Raw genomic sequence first — 17724 nt, forward strand, 5'->3', positions numbered from 1 at the left:
TTAGCTTAATTGTTATTCAATTCTTTTAGATTTTTTTTTTTAAATATTTTTTCTTAATAAACCTGTTATTGTAGTTAGTTTATTACTGCATAAATCTGTAATATATTGTTAATTAGGCCAGGTTTGGCTTTGTGTATATTACTTTGGAGAATAATAAATGAAAATGAAATAAATGAAATGAAATTAAATTTTCACAAAAAAATTTTATAGAAATAAAATTTTGACAAAAATTTCTATAGAAATAAAATTTTGACAAAATTTTTCTATAGAAATAAAATTTTAACAAACGTTTCTATAGAAATAAAATTTTGAACAAAATTTTTCTATAGAAATACAATTTTGACAAAATTTTCTATAGAAATAAAATTTTGACAATATTTTCTATAAATAAAATTTTGCCAAAATTTTCTATAGAAATAAAATTTTGAAAAGATTTTCTATAGAAATAAAATTTTGAGAAAATTTTCTAGAGAAATAAAATTTTCACAAAAATTTTCTATACAAATAAAATTTTCACAAAAATTTTCTATAGAAATAAAATGTTCACAAAAATTTTCTATACAAATAAAATTTTCACAAAAATTTTCTATAGAAATAAAATTTTGACAAAATTTTATATAGAAATAAAATTTGTGTTGTTGTTTGATAGTTGACCTTTAAACTGTTAATTATATTTGTTTAGTTCGGCTTGAGGATAACTTTAAATAAAAAGTACAACTCAAAAAACCAACAACATCTGTTTTTATTCACATGACCTCAAGCCGAACTAAACAAATAAAAATAAAATTTTGACAAAATTTGCTATAGAAATAAAATTTTTTGTTTGGTAGTTTTTTTTTGGTAAAATTTTCTTAAAATGTTGGTAGATTATTTTTCCTCGAGTGGCAACCGTGAATGTAGGGGGTATCGTAATATAAAAAGACAGTATATACGGTTAAATTGTGGCATAACAACCAACAAAATGTTAGCTGGTCGTAGTTAGAAGCTTTTAAGAATATTGGTTTCATAGTTCTTGAATAGCCATTAGTCACACTTTTCTTAAAGAAAAAGTAACAATTACACGAATTTATATCAATGTTTTACACAGAATATAGAAAATTTTCTTTGCATATTTTTAGGAGGTACATTTGTATTCCAGCCAAAAAATACTCATTCCTTTAGGAAATTATCTGAATATAACTACTTCCAAAATACAAAACATTTTTGGCAATATTCTTTACCTGGATGGAGTAAACACTACATCAGAATCTCAATTTTATAATTCCGCTTCTATGATACAAAACCGAATTGAATGTGTGGTATTCCATTACGTATAGAATTGTTTTCAATTGGATATTGTGATCAATGGAACTACTTGCTTCTTGAGCATAAAAGAATTTCCACCGGAAGTCTCATACCTTTATAAAAAGAATCGATCGGAGAAGCAGAATGGGCAGTAGTGCCACGATATATAATTAATTCCCAACTGCATTTCAATTTTGGAAAATTGTTTACTCGAAACTGGAAACATTAGGGTAAAATTATGGTAAAATCAAAAAGCCTAAATAAAAATGATAGTCCAAGCAGGGGGATTTTCATTATCCCATCAATTGGAAAACCTATTTCAAAAAACTTATTCCATTCATTGATTCATATTCAGTTATTGAGATCGAGCTTAAAAAACCCACATCTCCTAACGAAGAAACAAGAAACCTTTTTATTTTACTATAAATTTAAAGCCACTGAATAATATCATTATACATTTTATAAGCAATAAATAAAAAAAAAATACATTCATTTTTTATTAATTCTTCAGTCTTTCGTTTTGAATTCTTCAGGTTGAGTTACATATCATGCGTTAATCCGTGCGTTGATGGAAGGGTTGATTTTCAGTTTGAAGCACTTTAACTAAACTGTTGCTTTCAAAGAGAAAATTCAACTCTTCAATCAACGGACGCATTAATGCATGATATGTAACTCAACCTTTGTTCTAATATTTGAAAAACTCTTCAACGATACCGAAAAAACATTTTTAATAGATGGTTAAACAAACCACTTAGAATTCATGGCACATCAACATGGTCAAAATGTATAATTAGGGGAAAATTAAAATCGAATTAAATTTTGTCATTGAGCTTAACATGGAATCGGACAGCACTCAGCGATAAGAGAGAAGTTCAGCGATGTGGTATCACAATGGACTGAATAGTCTAAGTGAGCCTGATACAAGGTTAGGTTCGGTTAGGTTAGGTATAGTGGCAGCCCGATATATTCAGGTTCACTTAGACTATTCAGTCCACCTGACACCACAGTGGTGAACTTCTCTCTTATCACTGAGTGCTGGCCCATTCTATGAGCTCAATGATAAGGGACCTACTTTTAATCGCCGAGTCCGAACGGTGTTCCAAATTGCAGTGAAACCACTTAGAGAAGCTTTGGAACACTAAGAAATGTAACCAGCTTTACTGAGAGGGGATAATCCACTGCTGAAAAACATTTTGATGTTCGATCGAAACATGGGTTGAATCCCCGACCCTATGTATGCAAGGCGGGCATGCTAACCATTGCACCACGGCGAACTAAAGGCCTGTACTAAGTTCGATTTTCACCTTGTAATTTTCGCGTTTACTTTATTCAGAAAGTTCGATATAAGACGGTTAACTTATCAATTTTATATAATTTAATGCACACAATTCCATTTTTTCATCCAGACTTATTGAAGATATATATTTCATTCATAATTTTGATTATTTTAGAAAAAAAGATTAAGAAATAAAGTTATATGCAACTCTAAAACCGAGCTTAGTATCGTTAATAAACTTTAATTCTCATTTAAATATTCCCCTTGCCTCTTCGTGTACATTGAATGCAATACAAAGGCTTCAAATATTTCGTATTTTGGTATAATTTTCTTACACATCAACATTGCTTTGCAAAGCCAAAATTTGCTTTATCTTCTTTCTACATGAGTACAATAAAAATCAATATAATAACAAATGTTATCAGTACGGTCCATTTCGAATCACATGGTTTCGATAATGAAAGCCATTCTTATTTCTTACGTTGTTGTACACATTCCAAATTAGTGCTTGAGTTGCTTTGGAACACGTTTTTAAGGTTAATCAACTAAACCACTATGTACAAATCATTTTGTGGAGAATAACAACAAAATCATATACAAAAATGTTTTGATTTATTTAATAAAAAAATTTTCTGATAATATATAAAATATATATATTTTTTTTAAGTGAATACCATTGAATTAAATCCACAAAGCCTTAAAATATGCAAAGGTATATTACGTTTAGCAGAAGTTAATGTAAAAAAAACGCACAAATGAGGAATGTAGTATGGGTTTTGATTATCTTATATATAAGGGTATACAAGTCGTCTGTCCAGGCAGCTCATTTGCGAGGTTGTTGAATATTCATAGGAGGTTTGACAGATACAAAATGTGGAGGTTTAGGCGAATGTGCCACCTGCACAGCCGCTTCAGTGTAATCAACATTCCCCTTAACTGGAGCTCCACTCACTGACATTGTATTCACATTAACAGGTTGCTGTGAAATATATGAATTGTTTTAATAAATATTTAAACAAATATAATTAAATTTCAATGCTTACAGTTAATCCTGTACAGTCCTCTGCATCTTTGGCAGGTCGTTCATGAGTATGAGTTTTGTGTTGCACAATACGCATTCCGCCGGCTTTTACTAAATTCGTGAAAAATAATAAGAAGTAGAAGAAAATATTATTACAATTATGTACTTCAGTGTCTAAGCTACTCAAATCCTCATCCCACCAAGTTTACAAATTTTCCAAATACAAAGCCAACGCAAGGTCAAGTCTATGTGAAGTCATTCCTCTAAATTCTCACGTACTTTTATAAGAATGTTTGTTCTTTATGCATGCATATCTTTACAAACACATTCACATGTACCCAAAAAAAAGCTACTTTGTCTACAACAAAGTTCTGATGCGTAGTTACAAAAAAATGAAATTTGGAATTCATAAGAATATTCTATACGACGTACCTGCAGGTGGATGTCCAGCCAAAAGTTGTGGTTGCTCTTCATCGGCCATTACTTTAGTTTCCTTTGTTTGTATATGCTATCAGGAAAATATTTTTATTTATTTTATTATTATTTTTTTTCAGCACAACTTCACTTCGTATCTCCTGGACTTACCTTAAACGAATGATTTTTTGAAATTTTGACACGACTGCACTTTTATATGATATGTCGATATTTCTTCTCCTTATCTTTTGTTGTTGTCTTCCTCGCCTTTTATTTATTACCAATGCAACAAGGTTACCACCACAGCACATACATATCCCAAAAACTGGGAGTTGCTGTTTAGACTATAATCTAAATATCAGCGTAAACGTTTTGCGCAAATCGGGACGATTCACAATAGTTCAAAACAGTAACGGAAATTATCCATTGCTTGAGCAAATTTCCAGTATATTATCCATTTGAAAATCAATAATTTATATTAATATAAAATAAACAGTACTGACAGTATTAAGTTCGCATTATCGGGCTAAATTAGCCACTTTTAACGGGGACTCTTCTTTAATATTCATTTCATGCTATGCTTCCACTCGTTTTTCCAAAACGTTTCACAGTTCCCACCGAGTTGAGATGTTTTAGTTTTACAGTTACCATGGAAACTAGAAATTCCCACTCACTCTAAATTCAAATATACGCAACGTTTGTTCAAATAAATACCGCGACCGCAAAGGAAAGGTATTAGGTATTTTCACAACCCTTCAAAGCCTTTGTTTTTTCGTTTTTTTTTTTCTGTGAAATTTATTTCAATAATTTGACAAATATTTTGTAAAGAGTATGTTTAGTCAGAGCCTATTCCAAATTAGGAGAGTTCACATTCTACAATTGACGTGTTTTTTAGGGGAGTTCACATTCTAAAATTGACGTGTTTTTGATTTTTTTGTATGGGGAAAATGATTCGTTTTGAATCGCCTTATTAAAGAAAATAACCTTTTTTTAATTGTTGCTTTGGGTCATTTTCCATTAAAGGTGAGTACTATGTGCGGTTTTTTCACCAAAACACTAAATTAAAAGTACAAATATATTTATGAAGACGATTATATTTTGATCAAGTCTTGCCAAATAATGGATGGAAAAGATCCAAGGAATTGATTGCAAATAATTTAAATTTCTAAATTAATTAATTAAAAAAAAATTATTCTGCTTTTACAGATTCATTTTCGATTGCAGTGGCTAAACTGGAACTTATTACGCACATTTAATTTTAATTAAAAAAAAAAAATAATTTTATTCTGCTTTTACAGATTCATTTTCGATTGCAGTGGCTAAACTGGAACTTATTACGCACATTTTCCTACCAGCATTTCATAGTTCGATTCCTACCAGCATTTCATAGTTCGATTTTATACCGATCCTTTCCATAGAAACTTAAGTGACACTATAGCAATCATCAAATAACAAATTTTATTATGCCATCACTATTATCAAAAGAACCTTTTTTGAGATTTTGTAAAATTTCAAGAGTAAACAGGTTCTTATAAATTATTAAATGAAAAAAGACAGCACTGAACACATTTTCGTTTTATTGCTATTAACATTATTCACTAATAGGTGAGTAATCGTCCATATTGTTGCTGCCTCTACAAAGGATAAAATCAGTGGCTGTCAGGTAGGGCTGCCATAAGATAAGATCGCGTATATTTGATGAAACTTTGGATGCCTTGATATTTGTAAGATGTTACTTAAAACGAGGAAGCGTAAAAGAAATTCCTTAAAATCTTGTTGAGTACGAAAGCAATATGAAATAGCTTTTAATTTATTTTTGTGTTCATATTGTTTTGTTAAGTAGCAATTGTAATTGCTCTTTAATTTACACTTATGTTTTGTTAGTAAAATTGAATTAAACCAAATTTGATTAATGTACTACAATTTTTTGGTGCATAAATCAGGAACAAACGTGAATGCTATTTATATTATTATTATTTTTAATTCATTTTACTAGCACCCTGTTTGCTCTTTGAACTCTTTTCTGACCGTTAAATATATAGCATGGTTTTAAGTTGCTGGCAACTTTTTAAAAATATATAGGCCGTACAGGCAAAATTAAAGCAGCAAAATACCATAAGTCATCTGTGGCATTTGCATTTTTTAAATAAATAGAGAAATAATAAATGTACCGATCTTTCGACGTGGTAGGGATTGTAAAAATGTTGACAGTGAATGGAATCTATGGAGACTTCTATATCTATGGAGTCACCCATACATTTCTTCAATTCTCTCTGAATAACCAATTAGACTTATTGTGAATAGATACCATTCCCAGATCAGCTGAATATTCCCAATGACATATCAATAAAAGAAAACATCAGTCAGTGTCCAATTTGTTGAAATCACGACATATACAAAATTACAGCACAAATTTTGCAAAAAAAGACTGAAACCTATGCCAACGAAAGCATAAAGAGCAAAAAATAAAGAAAACGTACACCATGAAAGATACCAAGGTAGGTATAAAAACACAAACTACAATGAGAGCAAAAACATGCAAATTTTAAAATTACATCACATGTAATTGACGAGGGTTGTGAAGAACAATGCTGTGGAATTTGTTAGCAAGATTGACCATATTTATATTGACATTTGAAATGAGTTTCTGTCCTATGTCCACACAGAATTTTCCAGTACTAAAAAATGATAATGTTTTGAGAGCAGCACGTGGAGAACCTGTTGACAGAGTCCCGGTATGGGTAATGAGACAAGCCGGCCGCTATTTGCCCGAATTCCAAGAAGTACGTAAGCAACATGATTTTTTCACGGTTTGTCGCACACCAGAATTGGCATGTGAAGTAACAATGCAACCTTTGAGACGCTTCGATTTAGATGCCTCTATAATATTCTCGGATATACTTGTCATTCCACAAGCGTTTGGAATGACTGTAGAAATGCAACCTGGAGTAGTAAGTAATGGGTTATGTATATATAAAAAAAATAATTAACTGATATTTTTTCCTGCTCACTATTTCACAGGGACCCGTATTCCCGGATCCTTTGAAAACTCCTGCAGACTTGGCAAAACTAACACCAGACGGTGCTGTGGATCGCTTAAAATATGTTGGTGATGCCATAACTATGATGAGACATATGTTGGATGGAAAAGTGCCTTTATTGGGATTCACCGGAGCACCAGTAAGTAATGCGACAAATTTCCGAAATGACGGTCAAAGTTCAAGGTGGTCGGTAAAGCTTTTAAAATGGAAAATAGTTTGCCAAATTTTGGTATTTAAAAAAATTAACATGTCAATGTATTTTAAAGAGACAAGGGATATTTCTCTTGTTTTAATCGGTGCAGTCTGACCCCAATCCTTGTGGTATAAATATGAGCCATTAACGTAGATATATTTTACAAGACTGAAATACGCGGAAGCATCGTTACTATGAGTTGTTCATTTGTGTTTTTTTACCCAAAAACTTCATTTATTAATGCTAATAATAATCTCAATATCTTGTTAATTTGCAGTGGACTTTAATGGGATATATGATTGAAGGTGGTGGTAGCAAAACCATGTCAAAAGCTAAAGCATGGCTAAGTGATTATACAGAAGATGCCAAAAAATTATTGGCTATGCTGACTTCTTCGGTTGTTGACTATTTGGAAATGCAGGTTAAGGCTGGGGCACAAATGTTGCAAGTATTTGAATCATCTGCAGAGCATTTAACAAAAGAGGACTTTTTAAAATGGTGCATGCCCTATTTGAAAGAAATCAATGATAAGCTAAAGCAACGTCTAACAGAACAAAATATTCCATTAGTACCCATGGTAAATATTGTAGAAAAATGCTATTTTATTTTGGAAATCGTAAAAGAATTTTTCAATTGCAGACTGTATTTGCTAAAGGTGCTGGTCACTCTCTTGCCGAACAAGCTACATTAGGTTATGAAGTTATTAGCTTGGATTGGACTGTTGATCCTGTGGAGGCCCGCAAAATAGTTGGCCCTAATATTACATTACAAGGCAATTTGGATCCTCAGGACTTGTATAAATCACCCGAGGAAGTTCGAGAACTAACAACTGCCATGGTGCGTAAATTTGGCAAAACACGTTATATTGCTAATTTGGGTCATGGTATAACACCCCAAACACCCATTGTTAGTATGGAGGTGTTGGTAGATGCTGTCCACAAGGCCTTATAGAATAAGAACAATAATTTTTTTATATGTTAAAAAGCAATAAACCAATAAAAAAAAGGGTATTTGGTTAATATTTACTAGTTATGTTTGTTATTTATTACCTATAGGCAGTGATGTGGAGCCTAGAAAACTTCCATATGAAATAATAAGTTATTTGACTTACCAGTGATTAATTTGGATCAATAGATTCCTAAAATTTCAAATACTTTATTTTAATTCTTGTTTACAATTTCCCGGTTTTCTCTTAACGTTTGATCGTATAACATAATAGATGATCCAAGGCAAACCAATAGGGATCCAATAATGACATCTAATTTTTTAGAAGAATAAAATGTAACGATCTTAATCAAAATGCAATATCCCATATACTTACTTTTTCCAGGTATCTTTTCACCCAAAAGGTAACCGGTAAGAGCTGTAAAAGCAAATGTCAAAGAGTTCGCCACCGGTACTGCAACAATGATATTACTCGTTTGTAATGTCCACACATAGAGAACACTTCCCGATTGGTTTAACACGAATGGTATCCAATATTTTAAACGCAATGCAATAGTTTTCATTTCTAGCCATAAATTTTTGGAAGACGACCCGGTATTTATTTTCTCTATACCTTCACTGCCCAAACGTATGAAAGGATTTGTACATCCCCATAGTAGACCCACGCATATTAAGGACAACGTATTTGTGACGATGGTCATAATTCTACTTCAATATTTTAATTAATTTTCCCTCGCAATTTCATCAAATGTTTTCTTTCTTTTACAAAACAATGTCATTCACAATAATCTAGTTGTTGTTATGGGGTCTTCACAACGAAAGATTTTTTGGAGCATAAGGTGGTTTATTAAATCTGTAAGAACAGTATAAAATTATATCTATTTTTCCCGTTGTCCTGTTACTTTCTATATGACGATTTATTTGGCTTTACCACTTTTAATATCACTTAATTCGACAAATTAATCACAATTGCTATTATGAATTTGAGTAAACGTCACTATCAAAAAACAATTGGCAACACATACACGATGCCAAATACAAAGTAAAGGGTGATTCTTTTGAGGTTAGGATTTTCATGCATTAGTATTTGACAGATCACGTGGGATTTCAGACATGGTGTCAAAGAGAAAGATGCTCAGTATGCTTTGACATTTCATCATGAATAGACTTACTAACGAGCAACGCTTGCAAATCATTGAATTTTATTACCAAAATCAGTGTTCGGTTCGAAATGTGTTTCGCGCTTTACGTCCGATTTATGGTCTACATAATCGACCAAGTGAGCAAACAATTAATGTGATTGTGACCAAGTTTCGCACTCAGTTTACTTTATTGGACATTAAACCAACCACACGAATGCGTACAGTGCGTACAGAAGAGAATATTGCGTCTGTTTCTGAGAGTGTTGCTGAAGACCGTGAAATGTCGATTCGTCGCCGTTCGCAGCAATTGGGTTTGTGTTATTCGACCACATGGAAGATTTTACGCAAAAATACGTATAAAATACAGCTCGTGCAAGAACTGAAGCCGAACGATCTGCCACAACGTCGAATTTTCAGTGAATGGGTCCTAGAAAAGTTGGCAGAAAATCCGCTTTTTTATCGACAAATTTTGTTCAGCGATGAGGCTCATTTCTGGTTGAATGGCTACGTAAATAAGCAAAATTGCCGCATTTGGAGTGAAGAGCAACCAGAAGCCGTTCAAGAACTGCCCATGCATCCCGAAAAATGCACTGTTTGGTGTGGTTTGTACGCTGGTGGAATCATTGGACCGTATTTTTTCAAAGATGCTGTTGGACGCAACGTTACGGTGAATGGCGATCGCTATCGTTCGATGCTAACAAACTTTTTGTTGCCAAAAATGGAAGAACTGAACTTGGTTGACATGTGGTTTCAACAAGATGGCGCTACATGCCACACAGCTCGCGATTCTATGGCCATTTTGAGGGAAAACTTCGGAGAACAATTCATCTCAAGAAATGGACCGGTAAGTTGGCCACCAAGATCATGCGATTTGACGCCTTTAGACTATTTTTTGTGGGGCTACGTCAAGTCTAAGGTCTACAGAAATAAGCCAGCAACTATTCCAGCTTTGGAAGACAACATTTCCGAAGAAATTCGGGCTATTCCGGCCGAAATGCTCGAAAAAGTTGCCCAAAATTGGACTTTCCGAATGGACCACCTAAGACGCAGCCGCGGTCAACATTTAAATGAAATTATCTTCAAAAAGTAAATGTCATGGACCAATCTAACGTTTCAAATAAAGAACCGATGAGATTTTGCAAATTTTATGCGTTTTTTTTTTAAAAAAAGTTATCAAGCTCTTAACAAATCACCCTTTAGAAGGCCCAGTTTTGTCATAGCAAAACTGAAAACTAAAGCATAATGCGCTTTACAGACTATAAGTGAATTAAACACCACAACGATGATAGAATATTAATATTATGTTGGCAGAGACCCCTTATGCTTCAGTTTTGTTATGACAAAACTGCATCTTATAGGTAAACCCTAACATGAAACATGTACACAAATATTCCATCGAATTCCACAAAAAAAGACAGGCCTAATATTAATCTATAATGGAAATGGCTGAAGGCAACGATATAGAGCGTCAACTACATCTGGCTAAAATCTACTTTAGTACAAGTTGTCCGATTGGCCAGTGTGTTGATTTTTCCATTCTAAACTCAAAATGTAAAATATAATCGGCGTCATATATATATTTTTGCGCTATTAATCTCGAGATTTGGTGGAAAAGCCAAATTTAGGACTGCCCTATAACCGATTTATTTTGCCAGGAAACTCAACAAATAAAAATTGGCTAGTGTTTTTAATATTTTATTTATAATTTATAAAATTGTAATAAAAACTTAAATTTAGATGTTACAAAAAAATGAAAGATTATTATAATCATATTTAATTAGTTTTTAAAGAATAAAATGTAAGCAAAATAAAAAGTACTTGAACAAAAAAATGTTTGCAAAAGAAAACGCTGTCAGCAACGTTATGATAGATATTTTAAGTATGAAAATATAGGGCATGTTTATCGTTGTACAAGTTTTTGCAAACCCCAAAACAGGTCAAAAACAACACAACTGGATCAACAAAGTTAACAGGCACATGTTGTTTTCCGTTAAAAGAAAAAAATCTTTTAAATTTTGTACATGTTCCCACAGGTGAGAGATGTTGCTACTTGAACTCTCAGAAAAATAGATAATTTTATGTATTGGCATTCAATGAGATTATTAATAATATTTAATACTACATCATCAACTAATTAATAGAAGTACAATAATATATGTATAAAATGAGAAGATTTACTGAAGAATATGGGGGGTAATTCGCATTTGGTATAAATACCTATTTGGGGAAAGTATACACATATTGCTAATAAATATCTGCATTATAGATTATATTTGACTGTCTTTTGTCGATCATTTGTGTTTTATGCAAAACAGTTTTATATCTAAATTTTGTAGCTATAGCTTTGTATTCTATATGAAGCCGGCTTTGTCTGCCATACTGACAATCTTATCGATATTGGCATGCAATGTTCTCAATTGTTCTAGAGTTTCAGGATCCATAGCTTCCAATATATCTGGTGTTAGTTCGGCAAGTTTTTTAGGGCGCATTGAAATAACACCATTTCGTAAGGGTATATTAAGATGAGCAAATTTATCAGGCAATCTAATAAAATAAGATATAATTAAATAAAATAAATTATAAATTTTCAAATGTAATTATTAAACTTACGTATTGGCCACCAATGGACTGCCACATTTAGATAACACCAATTCACCGGCACGTGGAAATCGTAAAAATGTTGGCGGTGAATGTGGGGCATCAGTATCAAGACCTATTTTTGGAGTTCGATCAGCACTAAGGGCTTTTGATCTAGATGCCATGGGAGTCCTCATTTTACTACGCGAATGATGTTCACTGTTCATTCCATTAACCGACAATTGCGAAGAGCTTTTATTTTTCATTGCCGATCCTGGTATGCCGTAATCTCCACATGCTGAGCGACTACGTCTTGGACGTCTGGCTCTTGCCGAGCTCAATGGCCCTGGAGTTCGCAAACGCGCAGTTTGATGTGGAACAAGTGATGGTTGCGTACGCATATTCGACGAATTAAGATATGCTGCATTGGTGCTAGATGATCCTAAACTACCACCGGTGGAACTATCCTCTGTAAGGTAGCCTTTACCAAATAAGTCAAGTAGCCCAGAGAATTTATATAAATATGATTAGGAAAAGTAGTAATGAGATGAGGCGTGTGCGTAGTTTTGTTATACATTTAGATATATATACAAATAATTGGGTGCAAAAAAGTAAAGAACAGAAGATAGAAGGATATATGTTATTATATAGAAACAAGTTGCTGGTCATTTTATCAAACTAAGTCTATAAATTATCGTGTCCATAAATAGTATAGAGATATTTTGTTAACTGATAATTTCTTCTACGCAGAAGTGATAGGCAAAAATATTAGAAATTAAAAATAAGCAAGAGCAAAGTTCCGTCGTAGCGGAATTTGTTAGTTAAATTCCGCTACGACGGAACTTTACATCATTTCAAGCGTATGATGTTTTTTTTTTTGAAAAATTGTCAGTGCATACATGTTTAACCCTGAAAGCCGTCCTTTTTTTGTACACTAACGTCCTCCTTCGTCATTTTGACTACTGCTTATTTCAATAAGATGCTATAATTTGCATCGTGAAAAGAATGAGTACAAAAATTGAGTTTATTTTGTTATTCAATTTGTTTTTAATTAGTGTAAAACAAGAATTCATAAAATAGCTGAATTAGTTTAACTTAAATTTGTCATTTCCTATCGTCTAAATTGTATTTTAGATCGAAAATAACGCGTCGTCATTTTGACAAAGGATGACTGTCCAGGGTTAACAGATACCAAAGCCAAAGATCGCATATCCTCTACCAGGTAAATATTAATCAATTCCATAATCTTGGTGTTCTACTCTCCATATTAACTGGAATTTTTGGGCAATTGATGCTCTAGCGTAAGACATGGTGGATGTCGAATTATGTCCGCAATGATTTAAATAAAAAAATCTATTCTACTTATTTTGATTCAAACACAAGTGAATTTTTTTTCGTAAAAAATAACATGGAATTCAGGTCAATAAATTTTCACTTTCGTGGATTTGTTATTAATAGAGGAGATGTAATAGAAGTGGATATCCGATCATGAGTGCAAATCAGTTAAAATTTGGCGACACATATGATAGCTATGGTATAAATCTGTGATAAAGGGAGGGGATAACCTTGTCCTATATATGAAATAAACCGCCGGTATTAGATACCTAATGTTTCTACTTGCAAATCTTCATTCATAGAAGAAACATCTGTCCAAATGTAGCAGATGTCTATTAAAAAAAAACATAGTTGGGGTGCGTTTTTATGGAAATAATTTCACAACACATGGGAAATTTTCGTTTCTTTGTTAGATAAGTCATCTTAAATAAAATATGACGATTTGTAGTGTGGGAAACTAAAGCTAAAATACCTTAAACCAAAAAACCAAGCAAAACCACAACCAATAATGGAAGATACATAGGAAAACATTACAATATCGCTCACCTTCATCATTGGGATTGGCGACTTTAGCAGATTTAAGCAATGTAGAGTTGATTGAATTTGAAAGGGTATTATCATCATTTCTTTGTTTTGTCATAAATTTCTCCCAATCGGCAAATCGTTTTAAATCCTATGGAAAAAAATCATACAAGTTCTTGACTAGCTTCTTAAGTTTGGTTGTGTGTGTGTGACAACTTACCATTTCAAAAAGGTCACATATTTTCATTTGTAAAAGAGCTGTGCCTGTACGCTGCATAAGCATTTTAAATTGTCTTTCATATGTCGATAGATAATCTTGAATTTTAGCTTCAAAACTATTTTGGAAACCTTCCAATGTATTTTCAAACTCCCTTATCTTCTCCTCACGATATGCAGCCTCGCGATTGCGTTTTGAACTCTTTGAAACCTTGGTGCGCGGCATTCTGTTTGTTGTTGTTGGATAAAATAAAGCCTTTTTCTTAACAAGCCTCGGTAAATGTTGGTAACTTTCAAAAAATCTTCCAGTAGGCTTAGTAGCGATTTTAACAATCGCTTTATGGATTAATTATCAAGAAAATGGTACAAGTTCCCTCTACTGAAACATTTCTTTCCGTAACAAATAAATTAATCCTGGCGTCTGATACTATTACAAATAAATGATGCCGCGCTTCACTCAGCTCTAATGTTGGGAAAGTAACGAGTATTTGACTACAAGTACTCGTTAGTGACTAATTTTTTGAGTACTCACCGTTTGTTTTAAAACATCGAGTTCATTCGGGTGGAGCGTAATTAAATTATATGAGTGATATATACGCATCGCATAGACAGTAGAAAATATAGATTACCCGTCACTCTCACGGATGAACCGCGGATGAACTTATTCGAGAAGCAACGAATAATTTTTGTGACGTTTGCTTTAGTTTCATTCGTAGGAGAAATTAAGAGAATTTTTGACATTCACAGTAGGGAATAGAATTTTTGAAATTCACAGTAGAGGCAATATGTCAATTCTGTGAATGAATTACAGAATGTCAGAGAGAAAGCCGAACTGTGAAGACGAAATCACGTTTGTTGTAAAATTGGTAAGTAATTTGTTTTTACTATTTTTCTTTTCAGGTTTTGTACATTTTGTATATATTTTTTCATCATTTTGCTTTTTTCTTTAAAGGATTTTATTTTTTCTTTACTTTATCTTTGCAGGTTTTCTTCTCTTGTTGTCTCCAGGGATTTGGTTATGTTGCAGATTTCGTTCCAAATAACCTGTTTATGAAATAATAATTAATCAATTTTTTTCTTTTTCTTTCAGAATTTCTGCCAATGTAAAATGTTTGCATCGTGGTATCTGCGGCTAAATGTGTCTAATCACCACAATTATTGCAGGTTTCCATGATGCAAACTTTTTATTTTTCTGGTGAGAAATTGAGGAGACTTGGGATGGGAGAAGTATATCCCTCCATTAGCAGACATCCCTCTCTCTGCAACGTTGGACTGGGAATAGGGGTGGGAGATGATAATCCCTCACAGGCATGACCCCCCTTTCTCCATCATGGCAATATGAGGAAGTAGCTTTTTTGCCATTCCTCCAACGTGGGATAATATAATTAAAAAAAGTGCAAAGTTCCATGCAAAAAAGATTTGCGTGGGACTTTGGCGAAAAGGTGGTTTTGAGGCGCCCACAGGGTCAAAAATGCCTCACCTCTGCGAAGCTCCACGCAAAATTTTTTTTGCATGGAACTTGGTGGGGGGGGGGGTTTATTTCATGCGGAGTTGCGCGCAGTTATTTTGCGTGGAGCTTCGGTTTTTTTTTCAGGTTTAATGTGCAATCCAACGTTTTGTTGGATTGCTGCTCATGAGGAGTTCCGCGCAAATTTATTTTGCGTGGAGCTTCGGTTTCTTTTTCAGGTTTAATGTGCAATCCAACGTTTTGTTGGATTGCTGCTCATGCGGAGTTCCGCGCAAATTTATTTTGCGTGGAGCTTCGGTTTCTTTTTCAGGTTTAATTTATGTGAATATATTTATGTAAGTATTTAATTTTAAAATAATTATTAAATTTTTTCAAATTTAAATTGGGTTAAAAAAATGAGGGAAGAAAAAGAGGGGATCTTTTGATCAAATTTTAAATTTTTTTTAAGAGAAAAATCTTTGTAGGTGGATTTCTTAGTTTTTCTGCAAAGAAACTCAAATTTAATTTTAGCGCCAAATGAAAAGTTCCATTTTTTATAAAAGAGAGCGTAATTGTTTTTGCTTTTTTTTAAGTTTTCTGTAAAATTAAATTTTGGCGCAAATTTAAAAAAGAAAAAGAGAGTGAAAGACTTAGTTTTTCTGCAAAGAATTAGAGATTTGAATTTGAAAGAGTAACTGAATTTGATTTTTTTGCTTTTTCTGCAAAGAGTTAAAGAGATTTCCAACCAGATTTCGCGCCAATTAGAAAAAATCTTTAGTCATTGAAAAGACTTCAAACCAATTGGAAGTTTAATAATTTGTCATCCAAAAGGTTTTTTTAAATAAAAGAAAATTATGGAGTGTGTTGTGCATAATTGTCCCGGTCGGAATTCTGGCCAAATAAGGCTATACGGAATTCCGACCGATTTTTTGGACAAATGGTGTTCCAATATTAAATTGAATGTGGATGCAGTAAACTGCTACTCGAAAGTGTGCAGTCGGCACTTCGATGAGCAGTGCTTCTTGGACAAGAAGCTGAAGAGGGGATCAATGCCGACCAAATTACTGGGTAAGTGTAATCATCATAACTTAAAAGTATATACAGCAGTAAGTTCGTCCGGGCCGAATCTTAAATACCCACCACCATGAATCAAACATACTAGTTTCCTTAGAAAATTTCATGGGGGTTTGGAGGCCTTACCAGCGTTGCAACAACGAATTTTTATTTTGGACCAAATTTTTCCAAAATTCGTACCAGTTTTCTAATATAAATTAATATTGTATTTACTGCACAAAAAATTTTCCAAAATTTCTATTGATAATTTTTTCAAATTTTTATACCCTGCGCCACACTGTGGAACAGGGTATTATAAGTTAGTGCATATGTTTGTAACACCCAGAAGGAAACGAGATAGACACATGGTGTCTTTGGAAATAATGCTCAGGGTGGGTCCCTGATTCGATATAACCATGTCCGTATGTCCGTCCGTCCGTCTGTCTGTGAACACATTTTTGTGATCAAAGTCTAGGTCGCAATTTAAGTCCAATCGCCTTCAAATTTGGCACATGTTCCTAATTTGGGTCAGAATAGAACCCTATTGATTTTGGAAGAAATCGGTTCAGATTTAGATATAGCTCCCATATATATCTTTCGCCCGATATGCACTAATATGGACCAAGCAGTCAGAGTTTTATACCGATTTGCTTGAAATTTTGTACAAACATAACAATTAGTCGTATAGTCAAGTGTCCAAAATTTGATTGAAATCGGTTCAGATTTAGATATAGCTCCCATATATATATCTTTCGCCCGATATGCATTTATATGGACCCAGAACCCAGAGTTTTATCCCGATTAGCTTGAAATTTTGCACTAGGAGTACAATTGGTAGTGTAGTCATGTGTGCCAAATTTGATTGAAATCGGTTCAGATTTAGATATAGCTCCCATATATATGTTTTTCTGATTTCGACAAAAATGATCAAAATACCAACATTCTTAGAATTAAATTCTGAGTCGATTTAGCGATGTCCGTCTGTCTGTCTGTTCATGTATTTTTGTGCGCAAAGTACAGGTCGCAGTTTAAATCCGATCGTCCTCAAATTTGGCATAGGGTCGTTTTTTAGGACAAAGACAATCGCTATTGATTTTGGAAAAAATCGGTTCAGATTTAGATATAGCTGCCATATATATTTATCCCCGATCTGGTCATAATTGGCGTATTTATCAACTGATGTTCTTCAAATTCAGTACATCCGAATATTTTATGAGTCTCGAAAAACTTGCAAAATATCATCTAAATCGGTTCAGAT

The 17724-nt window shown here is 33.2% G+C and overlaps 4 protein-coding genes across 6 annotated transcripts; 1 reads left to right on the forward strand and 3 right to left on the reverse strand.

Moving 5' to 3' along the window:
- Positions 1 to 3155: 3155 nt before the first annotated feature.
- Positions 3156 to 4314, reverse strand: LOC142240957 (death-associated protein 1). Its single transcript, XM_075312701.1, has 4 exons — positions 4167 to 4314; positions 4014 to 4089; positions 3604 to 3692; positions 3156 to 3539 (listed from the first exon to the last, which is right to left on the reverse strand). Exons 2-4 carry the CDS (start codon positions 4060 to 4062, stop codon positions 3384 to 3386), a joined length of 294 nt encoding a protein of 97 aa, XP_075168816.1. The 5' UTR covers positions 4063 to 4089; positions 4167 to 4314; the 3' UTR covers positions 3156 to 3383.
- Positions 4315 to 6333: 2019 nt separating this feature from the next.
- Positions 6334 to 8254, forward strand: Urod (uroporphyrinogen decarboxylase). 2 transcript variants are annotated; one of them, XM_075312704.1, is made up of 5 exons: positions 6334 to 6493; positions 6662 to 6946; positions 7017 to 7175; positions 7507 to 7806; positions 7869 to 8254. In XM_075312704.1, the coding sequence occupies exons 1-5, from the start codon at positions 6479 to 6481 to the stop codon at positions 8178 to 8180; spliced, it is 1071 nt and encodes a 356-aa protein (XP_075168819.1). In that variant the 5' UTR covers positions 6334 to 6478; the 3' UTR covers positions 8181 to 8254. The 2 variants fall into 2 exon arrangements, with proteins under 2 accessions (XP_075168819.1, XP_075168818.1); XM_075312703.1 differs by lacking the exon at positions 6334 to 6493 and having other exon boundaries at positions 6569 to 6946.
- An 82-nt stretch (positions 8255 to 8336) lies between these two features.
- Positions 8337 to 8959, reverse strand: LOC142240960 (transmembrane protein 234 homolog). Its single transcript, XM_075312705.1, has 2 exons — positions 8551 to 8959; positions 8337 to 8487 (listed from the first exon to the last, which is right to left on the reverse strand). Exons 1-2 carry the CDS (start codon positions 8873 to 8875, stop codon positions 8390 to 8392), a joined length of 423 nt encoding a protein of 140 aa, XP_075168820.1. The 5' UTR covers positions 8876 to 8959; the 3' UTR covers positions 8337 to 8389.
- A 2036-nt stretch (positions 8960 to 10995) lies between these two features.
- LOC142239432 (borealin-like) lies at positions 10996 to 14455 on the reverse strand. Of its 2 annotated transcripts, none has more exons than XM_075311218.1 (4): positions 13971 to 14455; positions 13775 to 13901; positions 11927 to 12362; positions 10996 to 11860 (listed from the first exon to the last, which is right to left on the reverse strand). In XM_075311218.1, the coding sequence occupies exons 1-4, from the start codon at positions 14190 to 14192 to the stop codon at positions 11668 to 11670; spliced, it is 978 nt and encodes a 325-aa protein (XP_075167333.1). In that variant the 5' UTR covers positions 14193 to 14455; the 3' UTR covers positions 10996 to 11667. The 2 variants fall into 2 exon arrangements, with proteins under 2 accessions (XP_075167333.1, XP_075167332.1); XM_075311217.1 differs by having other exon boundaries at positions 11927 to 12374; positions 13971 to 14452.
- Positions 14456 to 17724: the final 3269 nt, after the last annotated feature.

The sequence above is a fragment of the Haematobia irritans genome, chromosome 5 (genome assembly GCF_050003625.1).
Source record: "Haematobia irritans isolate KBUSLIRL chromosome 5, ASM5000362v1, whole genome shotgun sequence".
Classification (NCBI taxonomy): Eukaryota; Metazoa; Arthropoda; class Insecta; order Diptera; family Muscidae; genus Haematobia; species Haematobia irritans.

Coding starts and splice junctions, on each gene's coding strand:
- LOC142240960 (XM_075312705.1), bottom strand. CDS start 8,875: ATGACCATCGTCACAAATACGTTGTCCTTAATATGCGTGGGTCTACTA. Junction 8,488..8,550: donor TGAAAAGATACCTGGAAAAA/GTAAGTATATGG, acceptor CTAAAAAATTAG/ATGTCATTATTGGATCCCTA.
- LOC142240957 (XM_075312701.1), bottom strand. CDS start 4,062: ATGGCCGATGAAGAGCAACCACAACTTTTGGCTGGACATCCACCTGCA. Junction 3,693..4,013: donor GGCTGGACATCCACCTGCAG/GTACGTCGTATA, acceptor TCACGAATTTAG/TAAAAGCCGGCGGAATGCGT. Junction 3,540..3,603: donor AGGACTGTACAGGATTAACT/GTAAGCATTGAA, acceptor TATATTTCACAG/CAACCTGTTAATGTGAATAC.
- LOC142239432 (XM_075311217.1), bottom strand. CDS start 14,192: ATGCCGCGCACCAAGGTTTCAAAGAGTTCAAAACGCAATCGCGAGGCT. Junction 13,902..13,970: donor TATGTGACCTTTTTGAAATG/GTAAGTTGTCAC, acceptor TTTTTTCCATAG/GATTTAAAACGATTTGCCGA. Junction 12,375..13,774: donor CGCCAATCCCAATGATGAAG/GTGAGCGATATT, acceptor TATTTGGTAAAG/GCTACCTTACAGAGGATAGT.
- Urod (XM_075312703.1), top strand. CDS start 6,584: ATGCTGTGGAATTTGTTAGCAAGATTGACCATATTTATATTGACATTT. Junction 7,176..7,506: donor TGGGATTCACCGGAGCACCA/GTAAGTAATGCG, acceptor GTTAATTTGCAG/TGGACTTTAATGGGATATAT. Junction 7,807..7,868: donor ATATTCCATTAGTACCCATG/GTAAATATTGTA, acceptor TTTCAATTGCAG/ACTGTATTTGCTAAAGGTGC.